The sequence below is a fragment of the Patiria miniata genome, unplaced genomic scaffold (genome assembly GCF_015706575.1).
Source record: "Patiria miniata isolate m_02_andy unplaced genomic scaffold, ASM1570657v1 HiC_scaffold_24, whole genome shotgun sequence".
In the NCBI taxonomy this organism is placed as follows: domain Eukaryota; kingdom Metazoa; phylum Echinodermata; class Asteroidea; order Valvatida; family Asterinidae; genus Patiria; species Patiria miniata.
Window position 1 is genome coordinate 13,375,905 of NW_024037063.1, and position 15,450 is coordinate 13,391,354.

General features: G+C 41.4%; 1 protein-coding gene across 2 annotated transcripts in view; it reads right to left on the bottom strand.

Annotated features, from left to right (window-relative positions):
* The window catches only part of LOC119731844, a 32,553-nt gene extending 17,558 nt beyond the window's left edge, over positions 1 to 14,995 (bottom strand). For both annotated transcript variants that reach the window (XR_005271492.1, XM_038205124.1), the window contains exons 1-3: positions 14,848 to 14,995; positions 7,394 to 7,554; positions 6,472 to 6,648 (exon numbers count right to left, since the gene is read on the bottom strand). Coding sequence is in view for 1 of the 2 variants with exons in the window: in XM_038205124.1 (XP_038061052.1) it covers positions 6,472 to 6,648; positions 7,394 to 7,554; positions 14,848 to 14,855 (346 nt within the window). In the remaining variant the exon portion in view is untranslated. The remainder of the gene's footprint in view (positions 1 to 6,471; positions 6,649 to 7,393; positions 7,555 to 14,847) is intronic.
* Between the last annotated feature and the right edge of the window lie 455 nt (positions 14,996 to 15,450).

Genomic DNA, 15,450 nt, shown 5'->3' on the forward strand with positions numbered 1-15,450 from the left:
CATAAGCATAATAAAGAAAGTTCAATTAAATTAATTAATTTTACCTTCTCCAAGTCGCTGTACACATTTAGATATATATACCGGGTGCCTGTATAAATCAATAAGGGGGTAAATAGTGTGATTGAGCAGTTATAAACGTGTGGTTTAAAACTGGTTCGGGGCCAGGCCGCTGATAATGGCCTGAACCAAAGGCAAGGGCTATTATCGGCGACCAGGCTCCTAAACAGTTTAAACATTATTTTTATCACACTATTATCCCCAGTTATAAATACAATGTACCTTTTGATAAAACCATGAAAAGTAGGAAATTTGACAAACTTCCGACAAGTTTAGTTTATTTTTATTCTGTGCCAAGGACTTTTCTATGATACATGCGGACACTTGTCCTATACATGTTACAATGTATCAGTGTTGTACGTGTAGTACTCGTACTCAGTACTCGTACTCAAGTACTACTCAAGTACTTTTTTGGAGTACTCATACTCGGACTCGAATGTCAAAGTACTCGTACTCGAAATGACGGTACTCGTACTCGAAATGACGGTACTCGTACTCGAAATGACGGTACTCGTACTCGGGCAGCAAAGTGCTCGTACTCGACATGTCAAAATTGTACTCGATCATTAAAGTACTCGTACTCGAATAGCAGTACTCGGGGGGAAATGTTATAACTTCACTTACCATGGCCTTATTTAATCGATACTTTCAATTTGACATGGTTGATTGGCTTGTGAAGAAATCATGATTTTCTGATTTTCCTCTGTGCAAGTCCGGACAAATACATTTAACAGCTAGCCGTGAGTGGGTCTGTATTCGGTCGGAGTGGGCCTGGGCCAATTACGCACAATAAACCAATTGCCTTATGGCCGTATTCGGAAATGCGAGTACTCGTACTCGGAAGTACAAGCACTCGCACTTGGAGACTCGGCAACCTAAGTACTCGGCAGTACTCGGTACTCAGAAAAAAGTACTCGACTACAACACTGCAATGTATATGGGTAATTCCATGATAATGTGGACATCGCTGAAAAGTGGAAAAATTTAATGAAATCTTCGGAACTACAAGCATCACAATCTCAAATGTGGTATCAAATCAAAGGGAACAACAAGAACTTTCATTTGAGTTTTTGTGCTATTTTTTGTGTGTGTTTTCTCTTGTACCAAAGATGGGTGGCTAAACTGTAATGTGAGATACTGTAATGTGAGATACCGTAATGTGAATGACCAAAATATATCCCTGGGCAATTCCATGGAAAGTGGACATGGCTGCAATGTGGAAAATTTATGAAATCTTCACAACTACAAGCATCTCAAATGTGGTATCAATTAGCGGGGACAAGAAGACTTTTTGTTTGAGAGGAGCGCCAGTGAGAAAGTGGTTGAATGTATTTTTTGGTGGGGGGGGGGTAAAAATATTGGTTTTGAGGCTAAAATTATAGATTTGAGGTATTAATTTTGGAAACCTGTTTTCACATGCAAACAAATTTTTTAGTGTGAGCTTTTGTTTTTAAGGCAGAGAGAAAGGTTGATATTTTATAAAAATGTATCCATAACATGAAAGTGTCTTTTTGCAAAATATCACTGGGATTTCTGAAGAGTGAAGGTATATCTAGCACAATGTAGTTTCGAATCTGATGTACATAGCAGCGGGTACCGCATAAACTATTATAAGATGGAATTTTTGCGTCGGGGTGATATAAATCAATTAGGTTTTGCCCTTCACTGACGTTTTAAAACACTGTATATTCAGTGTGTTACCTCCCGAGTGAAAGTTGGAAAAAATCACTCGGGTGGGACTCGAACCCACGACCTCCTGCTTTCTAGTGCAGATGTCTTACCACTCGACCACCGAGCTAACGGGATCGGGTGGCCGGTTCGAATCTGATGTACATAGCAGCGGGTACCGCATAAACTATTATAAGATGGAATTTTTGCGTCGGGGTGATATAAATCAAATTAGGTTTTGCCCTTCACCGACGTTTTTAAACACTGTATATTCAGTGTGTTACCTCCCGAGTGAAAGTTGGAAAAATCACTCGGGTGGGACTCGAACCACCATCTGCTTTCTAGTGCAGATGTCTTACCACTTGACCACCGAGCTAACGGGATCGGGTGGCCGGTTCGAATCTGATGTTCAGACGTGTAGCAGCGGGTACCGCATAAACTATTATAAGATGGAATTATTGCGTCGGGTGATTAAATCAAATTAGGTTTTGCCCTTCACCGACGTTTTTAAACACTGCAAGTTGGTTTTAAACCCTGAATGTAATGTCTGTAACGATAGAATGGACCTTTTTACCAGTGTTGTAGTCGAGTACCAAAACTCGAGTACCAAGTTTTCCGAGTACACACAGTGCCAAGTACGGGCCGAGTCGGAATACTTTTTAGTTGAGTCCTGGGCCAAAAATCCGAGTTCGAGTTTTTCAGAGTCCAAGTACGAGTGCAAAGATATCGAGTACATCCCGAGAACATTTTTAAACTAAAGCATTATGGAAATTATCACCGTTACTTACATGTGATATGTAAAGTAATTACCCATTATTCCAAGAAATTAACACGTACAAATATTAACAAGTGTTGTTTTTGCTTGGAATTCTTGATTTATTGACAATCTTCCTCATTCTGAAGGTTAGGACAAGAGTCGGTTTTGCAATGCTTGTACCTTTTCATTTTGTGTTCCCTATTTAACTTGGTTCAGCACAAACACCTATTTATTTGAAAAGTCTTAACTAGAACGGCGAAGCCGCCATGGCTCGCTGTCCAAGGCAGGAAGGGAGGCTGAAGGTAGGGATGGGGATGGGCATGATGGAAGGGGATCAGGATTCTTGTTGATGTGCCTAGGTGTAGGGGTCAGTTTTTAAATGTCAACATAAAAGTCAACAGATTACCTAATAAATACATAGGTTAGCCGTCACTGTATTACGGGGGAGTTTTCCATTGTTAGGGTAATTAGGACCCAGTTGTGGATTTTTGCAGCCCCAACAATTCTGCTCCCCATACTTGTATTACCATGGGAAAACCCTTGTGTAGTCGCCACAAATGCAGAACAAGAATGGGTATACATGTACATGTAGACACAGCACCATCACCACCTCCCCCAAACCTTACCCCATCCCCAAACCTTACCCCATCCCCAACCCGCCCCCTCCCCCACCCAACCCCCTACCCACACCCATTCCACCCACACCCATTCCATCCTCCCCTAACCATCCCCACCCTATCACCTACACATCCCAACCCCACCCAAACTCCAATCCTTATCTCCTTCCCCCTCTCCTGACCCATACCCTCCCATTACCCCAACCCCCTACACCCACCTACCCTATCTTCCCCTATCTGTCCTTACCCACCCTACACATCCCCACCCTAACCCTTCCTCGAATTCCAATATCCCACCCACCCCATTCCCCCACCCATACATCCCCACCTGACCCCATGCAACCCCTACTCTGATCCCTCTATACTGCCCCCTCCCCTTATCCAACCCCTACAACCCATCCCTACACATCCCCAACCCAACCCCTACTCCGATCCTATATCCCGCCCCCTGCCCAACCCCCTCCTAACCCAACCCCTACATCCATGCCCCTCCTCTCCCTACCTGTCTCCCCCTACCTGTCTCTCCCTACCTGTTCCCACCCCACCCCTACAGATCCCCACCCCACCCAAACCCAGTATTCCAACCCCTCTCCCCACCCCACTCCACCCCAACCCACCCCGCCCCACCCATCCTAGCTCCCCTACTCATCCTACTCACACAAACCTTAACTCCAACCCTATCCCCCAACAAACCCCACCCCTGACACCCTCCCCCACCCCATCCCTACTCCAACCCCATAAACTTTTCCCCAATTTAACTAGAACCAAAAACTTCAACATTTTTATCTGAACGCAGACGGCCGGTCAGACGGGCGCACCTTGACAGACGGACGGGCGCCCGGACAGACGGACGGAAATTGGTATTACATAGGCTCGCATCTGCTTCGCAGCTCGCCAAAATTAAAATTGCAGACAGAAAAGTACAAACTATAGGCGTACTTCAGTAAAATTCAGTGCTATCTGTTGACCAGACTACCTTTACTTGCATAATCAAAATGTTAATGCATCATCATGGCAGAGTTGTAACGAGTCACTGATTTTCGAGTCATTCTAAAGAAGTGACTCGAGTCGAGTCGAGTCATTTAAAAGAAGTGACTCAAGTCGAGTCGAGTCATTAGGTCAAAAGGTCGAGTCGAGTCGAGTCAAATATTTAGCTCGAGTCAATTCGAGTCACGAATGTTTGAACAGTATATACCAAAATTTATAAAAGGAGGTCATAAGTTTAGCCAGCGTTCGAATCCAAGAGCTTTATTTAGAAATCGCCCAAAGCCAATGATGAAACAGCGAAATGAGCGAATTAGAAAATGTGTTTAAAAATCTGGTTTCTGGATAGTATTTTGTGTGAACCATGAGGTGGGAGTCCGTGACACGTTGTATATTTATACATGACGCTATTCGCAAAGCGAAGTGAGCATAAATTTTGCACCGTAAGTCATTGCAAATACTTTTTCGCAAAGTTGTGCTTTTATTTTTGGGACTCGAGTCGTATTAGCCTTCGCTCGAGTTGAGTTGAGTCTTCTGATAAGGGACTCGAGTCGAGTCCAGTCATTTGCTCGCAGTGACTCGAGTCGAGTCGAGTCATTTACCCTTAGGGACTCGAGTCGAGTCGAGTCACCAAAAATTGTGACTCGAGTCGGACTCGAGTCGATTCATTGACTCGAGTCATTACAACTCTGCATCATGGTCATAGTCATATCAAGTGATGTAGCACGAAAAGAAGTTTAATTCTCTAAGATGTTTTATTGATGGTTCACGTAGCTAGAAATTTATAAAATGGACCATTAACAGGGCTTGACTGAGAAAATCAGTCCGCAGCCCACATGACTTGCATACTGCACTTTGCTGCTTCTGTCCGATAGCGAAATATTCCTTGTGATCTCTAAACCCCCGAGATAATTTGTCGAGTTAAGGGACGAGTCCGAGTACAAAATTACGAGTACGTGCCGATTTCTTGTTTTTTTCGAGTACTTATGATCAAGTACGGGCCAAGTACTTATTGGTACTCGAGTTGTACTCGAGTTCGAGTCAAGTACGAGTACTCCAACACTGCTTTTTACTAACGAATTCATAATTATGCACGCATGCGCATCAATTAATTATAAGCGACAAAGCCTGGAGAAATTGAGAGAAAACATTTGGAACCATGTACATTTTCAATGTACCGCTTTCGCCTCTTTCTGCCAGGCCCATTTATGCGCTTGCGTGCATAATTATTTATTTATAAGTACACAGGTCCATTGCCCATCTCTACAGATTTCATGATAGCTTTTTAAAAATAATTGTTATACAGTAACATACGACTTACATTGCCCTAATGATGAAAGGGCACTGAAAAGATGGAAACTTTCAAATGCAAGGCACTTACATTTTTTCCATGTCCATTTTGTGTAACAAGAGTAACCAATATAAAACGTATGGCCAAACCAACAAACTTTATTTTGTTTGCTTTTTTTGTACTTTAGTCAGTAATTTCAAGGGATCTTCTGTGAGAAAAATCCACCCTAAATACTTTGACATTATAGAATAACAGTACAGAGTTGACGGAAGACCCCTTCTAAATGTAACATGAGTTACCATGGAATTGCCAATATGGAGATCAGATCAGTGGCTCTCAGCGTGGCACGTACTGCAAGCATTTGGCGTGTAGTGCAGGTGCTCGCAAATGGTTTTAAACATCGCTTATCAGTGTTTTACCGGCCGTTAAAATCACCCACGTGATGAGCTCTCGACCACTAAAAATGGGTAGACTGTCTGCAATATTTATCAATATTGCATACATTGTAATGTGTCTGAATATCAGGTATGAAAGTACCTGTACCGTTAAAAAAGACACAGATATTTACACATAAGAATGTCTCACTGGTTCTTGAAGAAAAGGTCAATTTAAGGTCAAGTCTGGCGACTTGGGAATGGTCAGTGTAGCTGCATGGGAAATGCATACATGTATATGATGGGTGTGCACAGGACTCCCCGATATACATCCCCCTATATGACACATGGGCCCTACTGCAGATATACATCTAGGGACTAAATATTGTATCAATTTACATTGTTGGAGAATGCCACGATACATCTTTAGGATACGAAAGTCTGTCATGCGATATTTAACTTTTGAATGCATGACAGATCATTTTAGGCAAATGTTAGGTATGAGAGGTCAAGATCTGTGGATAACACATCTTGTAATTGTTAACAAAACATTGACAATGTAAAACTGTACTTTCAAAACGCAAGCAGCAAACAAATAATCAGCTGATGAAACTGTTTGAAAAATAAAACCAATCACACGCTTTCGAAGTCTGAATTTTCTTTTAGCCACTCTAATTTGTTAGAAGTTGTCATCACATGGCAAATCTTGTGTGAGTTAAATACCTTGGCCGTTACAAGGGGCATTTTCCGGATCTTGACGTTTCTGAGGTCTGCCATCTTTTCTTTGCTTGTATAAAAGGCTGACCAACACCACCACTAAAATAATCAGGATGATGACTACTACCACTAGACAAAAGGTACTTCTCTTCCACATTTCACAATCACATTGGAAGCATGGATCTGATGGTAAATTAACAACACAACAAAAAGTTATGGCTTAGAGGGTTCCGAGAGCTGAAAAGGTTTTAACCCATACATGTAGGTTTCCACATGGAGGTAACATCTTGACCCAACCCTGAACATGGGTGCATAGTTCTCTATTCAATCTAGGGCAATATTGTGTGAAGTTTATCTGATGTAATACGGATACCAACATACATACATGTAAAAAGCGAACAATTTAAGGAGATACGTGTAGTATAAATATAACATGATTTGCGGGTGAATAGTTCATGAAACACCCCCCCCCCCCTTCCGAGTCATTGGATGTTTACAAACCAATTTCCTGAGGCAAAGCTGAAGGAGTTTGCCCAAGCCGAATCATTCATAACCCTTTTTGATCAAAAGCCATCAAAAAGATGACAAACTTTAAATAATGTCGTTCTACCATTTTACTCCATGTTCAGATCAGCCTACTGTCATTGTGTATGACGTGCGCGATGTGTTCAACATTGTGTTTTATATGGAGATCATATCAGTGGCTCTCAAGCAGCTGGCAGTAGCTGGCGCGCCGCATGTACTGACAGGACTGAGCGCATGTCGCAAGGGGTGCAGCAACAGTTTTAAACAGCAGTCTAAACACTGACTGGTGTTTAAACTGCGGTTTAAGACCACCCACGGGAGGACTAATACGAATGGGTAAACTGACTCAGGTATTTACAAAGCATTTAAAAAAACAAAAAATGTCCATCAAGGACCATCTTACTTGGCAATGTGTCTGGAGTTGCTGTGTTCAGTCCAGGGGTGGTAGCATCTTCACTGCTACGAGTGTCAGACATGTCAGATGTAGAATTATCACTTGCCACCTGTATGCCAACTGTTGGACACTCTGGACAGGCAGGGCAAGTGACCATACAGGTAGTTTTCCTACATGTACCATTCAAAACACTTTAACAGTGAATATTGTTTTTAGCAGACTTCAGAGAAGGCACTTTGAACTTTGAAGTACTTATAAATTCAACTTTTTAAACCCCACAGCAAAAGTAGGCTGGATAATTAATAGTAGGCTTACTTAATGGAGGAAAAGGGTTCTTCGCTCCATTTTAATTCAGGGATGTTGCTGTTGGTGAAGCTGGAAAATGCTAACCCAGGTATGCCTAGTACTGCCTAACAGCGCAAAACCATGGGAGGAAGGAAAACGTAAAACCTGTCCCTACTAGTACTACTGTTACGCCCCAACTTTGGTATTGGTCCCAACTATAGTTGGGATCGTCCCAACTATAGTTAGGACGGTCCCAACTGTAGTTGGGGCCTATGTGGGTGGGGCCTATGTATAGTTGGGCCACTCTAATATTTTTATTTTGCGGTCCCAAGACCCAACTATAGTTTACATTGATGTACGACTATAAAACATTCCCTACACTACAGCTGTGATACATGTCCGACTTTACTTGGGACCAATGAAATTAGCTATGGGTGGGGCCATCTAAAGCTGGGCCACGTAAGCCAATCTTGAAATTTTGCATAAAAATGTTGCTGGACTATAAAACCCAGCTGGACAACTCATCCAACTAGCATGACTAGGCAGTACCACATGGGCCGCCAGCCCTGTGGCATGCATGCATGACGAATACATGCCGGTGCCAGCGTGGCCGCGGAACCATCGAGCGTCCGGCGCAACTCCAGTCCTAACTATAGTTAGTGCGACCAAACTGCCGCACTATAGTTGGGACACTCCCAATTATAGTTTGGGCGTAACACATACTAGTATAGCCCGACTGCGTCTGGCCGTACAGTACTATCGCAAGCTCTGTAGTACGGCCAGACCAGTCGGGCTAATACTAGTAGTACTACTACTAATCATGCTAGTACTAGCCTACATCATATCATCATGCATGGATCCGTCTACCATCATGACCATGAACAAACCCGGAAATAAAGGCACACCTAACTTAATGGTGTCGAGCGCAAAGTGAGTCCCCCGCGCAAGTTCTAACTTGCGCGCGCAAGTTAAAACTTGCGCGCGCATTCATTTCCTTGCTACAAATTGCGCACGCAAGTTTAAACTTGCGCACTGCATAGATTTTCTCGGCCACACATACAGAGCCGCTAAACTATTTTGCCCCTCGGTATACTCATGCAGATATGTAACATTATTTTTAAAGCAGATTTTTTTCTCCGATTTAATAGCATCACTGAGCTGCGGGAGACAATGCCTTAATGCCTTTTTTTTAACATTTGATTAAATTCATTAAATAAATCATTTGCAAATTTTTTACTTTTTAAAATAATTACCATTTTATATGCATAGCGTTTTTAAGTTGTAAACATTTTTTAATATGAATTATTGAGCCTGCAATAAAAAAAATTGTTAAAGTAATACATTTAATTAATTAATTAAATTAGTAATGCATTCATTTTTTTTCTTCAAAGTATGCATTTTTGAAGTGTACACAGCGCTCGAAATGTTATGCAAGTATTTCTAAAAACAATATGAATTATTGTACCGTACAATTTATTAATTGTTAAATTAATTAGTATTTTTTTAAGAGTAAGTACTTTTTTAATTGTAGAATACATAAGCATTTTAAAAATAATGTAAATGATTAGTATAATGTCAAAACTTGAACAATTGAAGGGATCATAATCATTCTTTTTAATGTTAACAGCGGGTTACACCACCTAGGAAATTATAATTTATTTACATTCAAGAGTATAAATAAAATGCTAATTAGGTTTACAAAGCAAAAAACTTGAAGCCGTGTTACAACTGATAATGTAGTAACCGACGGATAACATATCACCAACCAATAATGTATCACAAATTGACCGATATTGTATCACTAACCGATAATGTAGCAACAATTGACTGATACTAGTGTAGTAAAATTTGTATCCGATAATGTATCACGTGTCGACGATAATGTAACTACAAAATAACTGTATCCGATAATGTATCACCACGGAACGGATACTGTATCAACCGATAAAGTATCAAAATCAACCGATAATGTAACAAGATGGGGAAAAGGTGTACACAAATGTTTGTTTTATGTCCTATATATCCTGCCCCAATTTTTGACCGGGGAGGGGGGTCTGGGCTATTGGATCACCCCTCCCCTCCCCCCCATTATTTCGTATTTAGAGAAAAAAGGCAGATTTTGAGGTACTTTTCAAACTTTCCAACCGCCGAAATGTATTAAATAGTAGGGGGCCTACTGAGAAAGGGAGAAAAGGACAAAAAGCTTGAAATGCGCTGATACATCTGTATCATGAACAGCGCCCCAAGTGTCATGTCCCCCCCCCCCTTATTTTGAATTTTACGGCTGGGATTTAAAAAAAAAAAATTTATAATAGCTATCCCCCATCCCCCGGCACAGATTTAAGCCACTGTTGCAATGGCGGACCCAGGAATTTTCGTGACGTTTGGACTGCAAACTGTATGGGTTCAACAAACTGAAGTCAGTGGGTGGACAAATAACAAATGACGTCACATGCGAATGGTGCCCCCCCCCCCCCCCCTTAAAACAAAAGCTTGGGCAATTGTACGGTACAGTAATATAGTGTACATGATTGTAGGATTTTATCAGCACTCCCCGTTGAAAATATGGCACGACCCCCCCCCCCCCCCCCCTCAGTTTTTGATTTTACCATGGAGCTATGGGCTCCGTGCACAAGTGCCCTCCAACGGCCAGAAACGGAGAGTTGGGGGAGGACCCAGACTGGTTCCCGGTCCATCCACTGCGTATTTTGAATGATGCAAAGTTATTGGGGGAGCGAATAGTCTGGGAGACCCAGTCAGTAGCCGTGTCACGCACACAGCCCTGTTTGACCTCAGTTTCTCGTCCTGAGGTCACGCACGCATGGCCTAAAAGCGTACGCGAGATTTTACGAGATTTATTCGAGACTACATGTACAGAAAAACACAAAAAGTGCCTCGATACATGCACTGTTTGGCCAAGATGGCTAAATGAGTGAAAAGTTGAAATCGTGTGCTCTATTTTGATAACAAAAATAACTGCTTTTGACAAATTTAAAGTGTTGTTATGGCCTGTCAAACAAAATCATATTTTAAAAACAAAATCGAGGGCCGATAGTTTTTAGGAGTACATTAGATTCTTAAAAACGGCCGAAACAAATGGCAAGGCCAAGTAGATAGAGGAAAGTATATTCATTTTCATGTGAAACACGTGCTTCTAATGTTTGCTCCGAATCGCCGGTTGAAAAATGAAGACTTTTGCGGGATTTCATGATTTTCAATCACATGTACGCGTGTAAACGAATGTAAACATGTACGCCGACGTACAAAATGTACGTTGGCCTGAAAACGTTGTGAATGGCACGTGCGAACGTGCAATGAATGACTTATGAATATTAAGCAGGCCCATACTGGAGCTCGACCAATCATTAGGCGTATGGGTCACAAGGTCACACCGTGTTTGGGTTCCTCGCTCTATGCTTTACAATGGCAACGATCTTTTCGCGTTGTGAAAAATGGACGTTGGTGGAAACATTAGGTGTACATCGAATTCTTAAAATATTAACGGCATCACGTTCACGAGATTTTTTGTAGATAAAGGTTCACTCTTTCGTTTGATTACCTCAACATTTGGGAGACTTTCGTCGTTCTCGAAAAAAAACCCCGAAAATTTCATGACCTAATTTTTAGTCGATTTGTCCGTGAAATAATATATCGTCAAAATGCATCGAAATCCCTTTTTTTAGAAAAAAAAAATACCTTGATAGATATGTATGAAGTACATGTAGGTCTTTAACTACTTAAAGCCCGAGTCCATCATTTGCAGCTATCCAAAAAAGTAACCGGCGTAATTATTGTTGAAAAACATACTGGTTGAAAGATAGTAAGGGGACTAAACTCCCTGTGAAATGATCCTTTCTAGCAAGCTCTCATTTTGAAGAAATCAACGAAAGACATGAAAGAAGGCAAAAGAAGGAAAATTTAAATTAGTTGTTCGTTTTGTTATTCGGCGCAGCACGCACAAGCATTCGAACGACGCACAGGCGCGCGCGGTTGCTATAATTCGTTGGATCAGTGCGCAACATCGCGTAAAGTTGCAATTCAAAACAATTCGAAATATGATTTAGCAACTTTTGATTTTAAATTGAGATCCTAGAATGCTGTTTTTCTCGGAATATGAAGCTGAAGCTGAGCTGAAACTTCATCAAGTAAGTTGTTCAGTATCATTCATTAGATTTTGAACACTTTTGTTGCTTCAAACGAACAAAATGCACTAATTACAAATGATGGACTATAGCTTTAAAACAACTTTGTTTGTTTGGATCGGTTATGGTTTGCCATGAAAATTGCGCATTTTCTGAAGCCCTTTTTACGGCCATCGCTCGCTGGCCTAGCGTTGCTATCAGTTGTGTGGACGAAAAAATAGAGGAGCTGCGTGTGACACGGCAACTGACTGGACCAACGCGCTGACGTTGCCTGACGATCATGCGCAGACACTGCGGCTAATAGCCTTGGCACATTCTGGCACTTGAAGTGGTGTGGAACTTTGCACGCGAACCAGTACAGTACAGTTCGCACATGCTGTGTCCCGTCCATTGATCTCCATACGGAGATCAATGGTCCTGTACGACCATGGTGCTCTCAAAAGTGGTAAAACGTGCCCTCTTGTGTTAGAGCACGGAGCCCATACGGAGGCCAAGTGTCCGGAGAAAAGAACTTGTCCACATTAATTTCGGCGCGGATGTGCGAGTGCGGTTCCCCCCGACATCAAAAGCTGGATACGCCACTAGCCTAGGCCCACTTGGAAGTAGAGCATCTCCAAACAAGAGCATCTCCAAACAAGAGCAACTCCCTCCAAAATTAAAAAACAAAAAACTAAATGATAAACTTTCCCGAGTGGGGACTCATCATAGAAATGGCACTTATTAGACTTTAATTAATTTGCAATAGGGGCCTATTTCCACCTTTTCCAAATATACTGATACATTATCGGTTGATTTTTGATACATTATCAGTTGATCAGTGTTGTAGTCGAGACCGAATAGTCCGAGACCGAGACCAAGACCGAGACCTGAAGATTCGAGACCGAGACCGAGACCGAGACCAGCCCCTTCAAGGCGGAACCGAGACCGAGACCAATATGGTCCGAGACCGAGACCGAGACCGAGACCGCTGATAATAAATAACAATAGTCGAAATAAAATTTTAGAAAAGACATGTTATTATAGTTGAAAGTTGTAACCTTTCTATTCACAAAGATTACAGACCAAACTTTTGACCAGTGGCAGTGTTGACAAATTGATACATGACACCCTACTTGAGCAAAAAGTAGTTACACTTAAGAAATATGGGCTTTGACATGTTGTCTGCACCCAATCGTGACAAAAGTAAAAAGTTAAAGGCAAAAATTTCATCTGTTATAGGAACTTGAATCCTAAACTCCACAGTCACCCCTTGGTTTCAGCTATGACTTCTAACGGATATTTAAAGATGCAATTTTAATTTTACATTGTGCCTTTTTTCCTAAAATAAATATAGGACTTAACTTCTAACAAGACTTGTGTACTTGATTTTAAAAAATGGGAGCCAGAAAATGTTGAATTAATTTTAAAAATTTCTGTCATAGAATGTGGACTTGTATATGTAGACCCACAAGTTGCGAGGTGGTAGCCAGAATGTGCCAGATATGGATTTTAAATTTTTTTCTGAACAGGATTTTAATTTTTGAGGAATAATGGGATACTTCAAAATGAGCAGCCAGAAAATGGGGTCTCATCATACACTCTCATGGCAACAGTGAGTGGTAACTGGTAAGAGTGTGTGAGTTCAATGCTGGAAAATCAGGTAGAAAAATTTACTTTTGTGTGGGGTCGAAAATATAACTAATTTGAAGCACCTCATTCAGAATACAAAATGTAAGTGATTACGCCCACAGGGGTGGGCTAAACTACACAATCCCCGAAAATGGCAGGCCCTTATTGCATAAATTGTTACAAGTTTATACTTTGTTTATGTGCCTGACACAACAGATAAATGCCGAACTTGTTCCAAATCGTTTAGTGACTGGTACTGCTGCAGCTTTACATGTACTTTTGGGACTTTCCAACGTGCAGTCGAGTCCAAACCGACCACGATATATAACAAACTTGATCTACGGGCTAGCAAACGTTTTAACTATCAACGGTACTGAACGAAGTGAACACAAAGTAATCGATCGAGCTGTAAAAGCTACATATTGCCGGTCTCGACCCGAGACCAGCCAAAATATCGAGACCAAAGGGGACCGAGACCGAGACCAAGACCGAGACCACAGCTTCCGAGACCGAGACCGAGACCAGCAAAAAGTGGTCTGGAGACCGGTCTTGAGACCGAGACCGGTCTCGAGACCTACAACACTGCAGTTGATACAGTATCCGTTCCGTGATGATACATTATCGGATACAGTTAATTTGTAGTTACATTATCCGTCAACACGTGATACATTATCGGATACAAATTTTACTACACTATCAGTCAATTGTTGCTACATTATCCGTTAGTGATACAATATCGGTCAATTTGTGATACATTATCGGTTGGTGATACATTATACATTGGTTACTACATTATCAGTTGTAACAAGCTGGTCTCCATTTTTGAACAACTTCAGTACACTTTCCAAGCAATCGCCGCTAGTAGTGTGCTTTTTTTTATTGCTTTCTCGGTCCCCTCCCTGGCCCCTCCCCCACGTACCCTTAAAGTTAAACAACTTCTCTGATAAGCACTGCTAAATCTCAATGTTTCTTTTCATTGACGCTTATTGAATTCCCCTTTTTATTTATTTCTTTATTCATTCATTTATTCCATTATTTCTCCATGTAGGCCCTACTCGTGTTTTGAAGAAAAAAAATTCTTCATCAATCATGTCAATGAAAATCCCGCCCGCAAAAGAAGGTTGCGATCACCTTTGCGCAAGCTTAAACTTGCGCACGCAAATTAAAATGGCGCGGTGTAATTTGCATGCTTCAGGAGTCCCTCGCGCAAGTTTGAACTTGCGCGCGCAAGTTTGAACTTGCGCGCGCAAGTTTAAACTTGCGCGGGGGACTCAAATTGCGCTCGACAGCGGCATGCATTACGACTTCCTTGAAAACTAAACCCGCATAGTTTCCCAAAAACGAGTCCAGCAAAAACGTAACCCCCGAAATTCAAGTTGAATTACACGAACTATAGGCTACCCCAAATGGTCCAAAAGATATTCTTACTCTGCCATGTTGTTGCTGCTGCTGATAACTGCGTTGTCTGGATGTTGTGGCAACGTTTAGAGGGTTACTAAACACAGATGATCACTTCTAGCTCTCTTACTCTTAAGACTTTAACTTTGCAAAGTGTGGCGAAGATGACTTCCTTGTACTGGGCGCGCTGATCACTCTCGAGGGGTATACTACTAAAGCGCGTCAACAAGCGTCAACAAGTTGTAGTAATCGTTAAGTGCGCGTCAACAAATTTTGTATAGGCCTTTGAACAATAAAAACAGCTTTATATGGTAGAAAAAGCAATAATAAACATCTTCTGCATATCAATTAAAGTTAAAATTATTTTAAGACTTGGTTTTTTGAACGCGAAATGTACGCCGAATGTGTCGATAAAAGTTGACCGCCATCTTGTTTATGTGAGCTAGCCGTACTACGCATACGCAAAGTCTACAGCGCCATCCAAACAAGATTCGACGTATATTTCGCGTTCAAAAAAACAAGTTTTAAGATAATTTTAACTTTAATTGACATTCAGAAGATGTTCTTTATTGCTTTTTCTACCATATAAAGCTGTTTTTAATGTTCAAAAGCCTATACAAAATTTGTTGACGC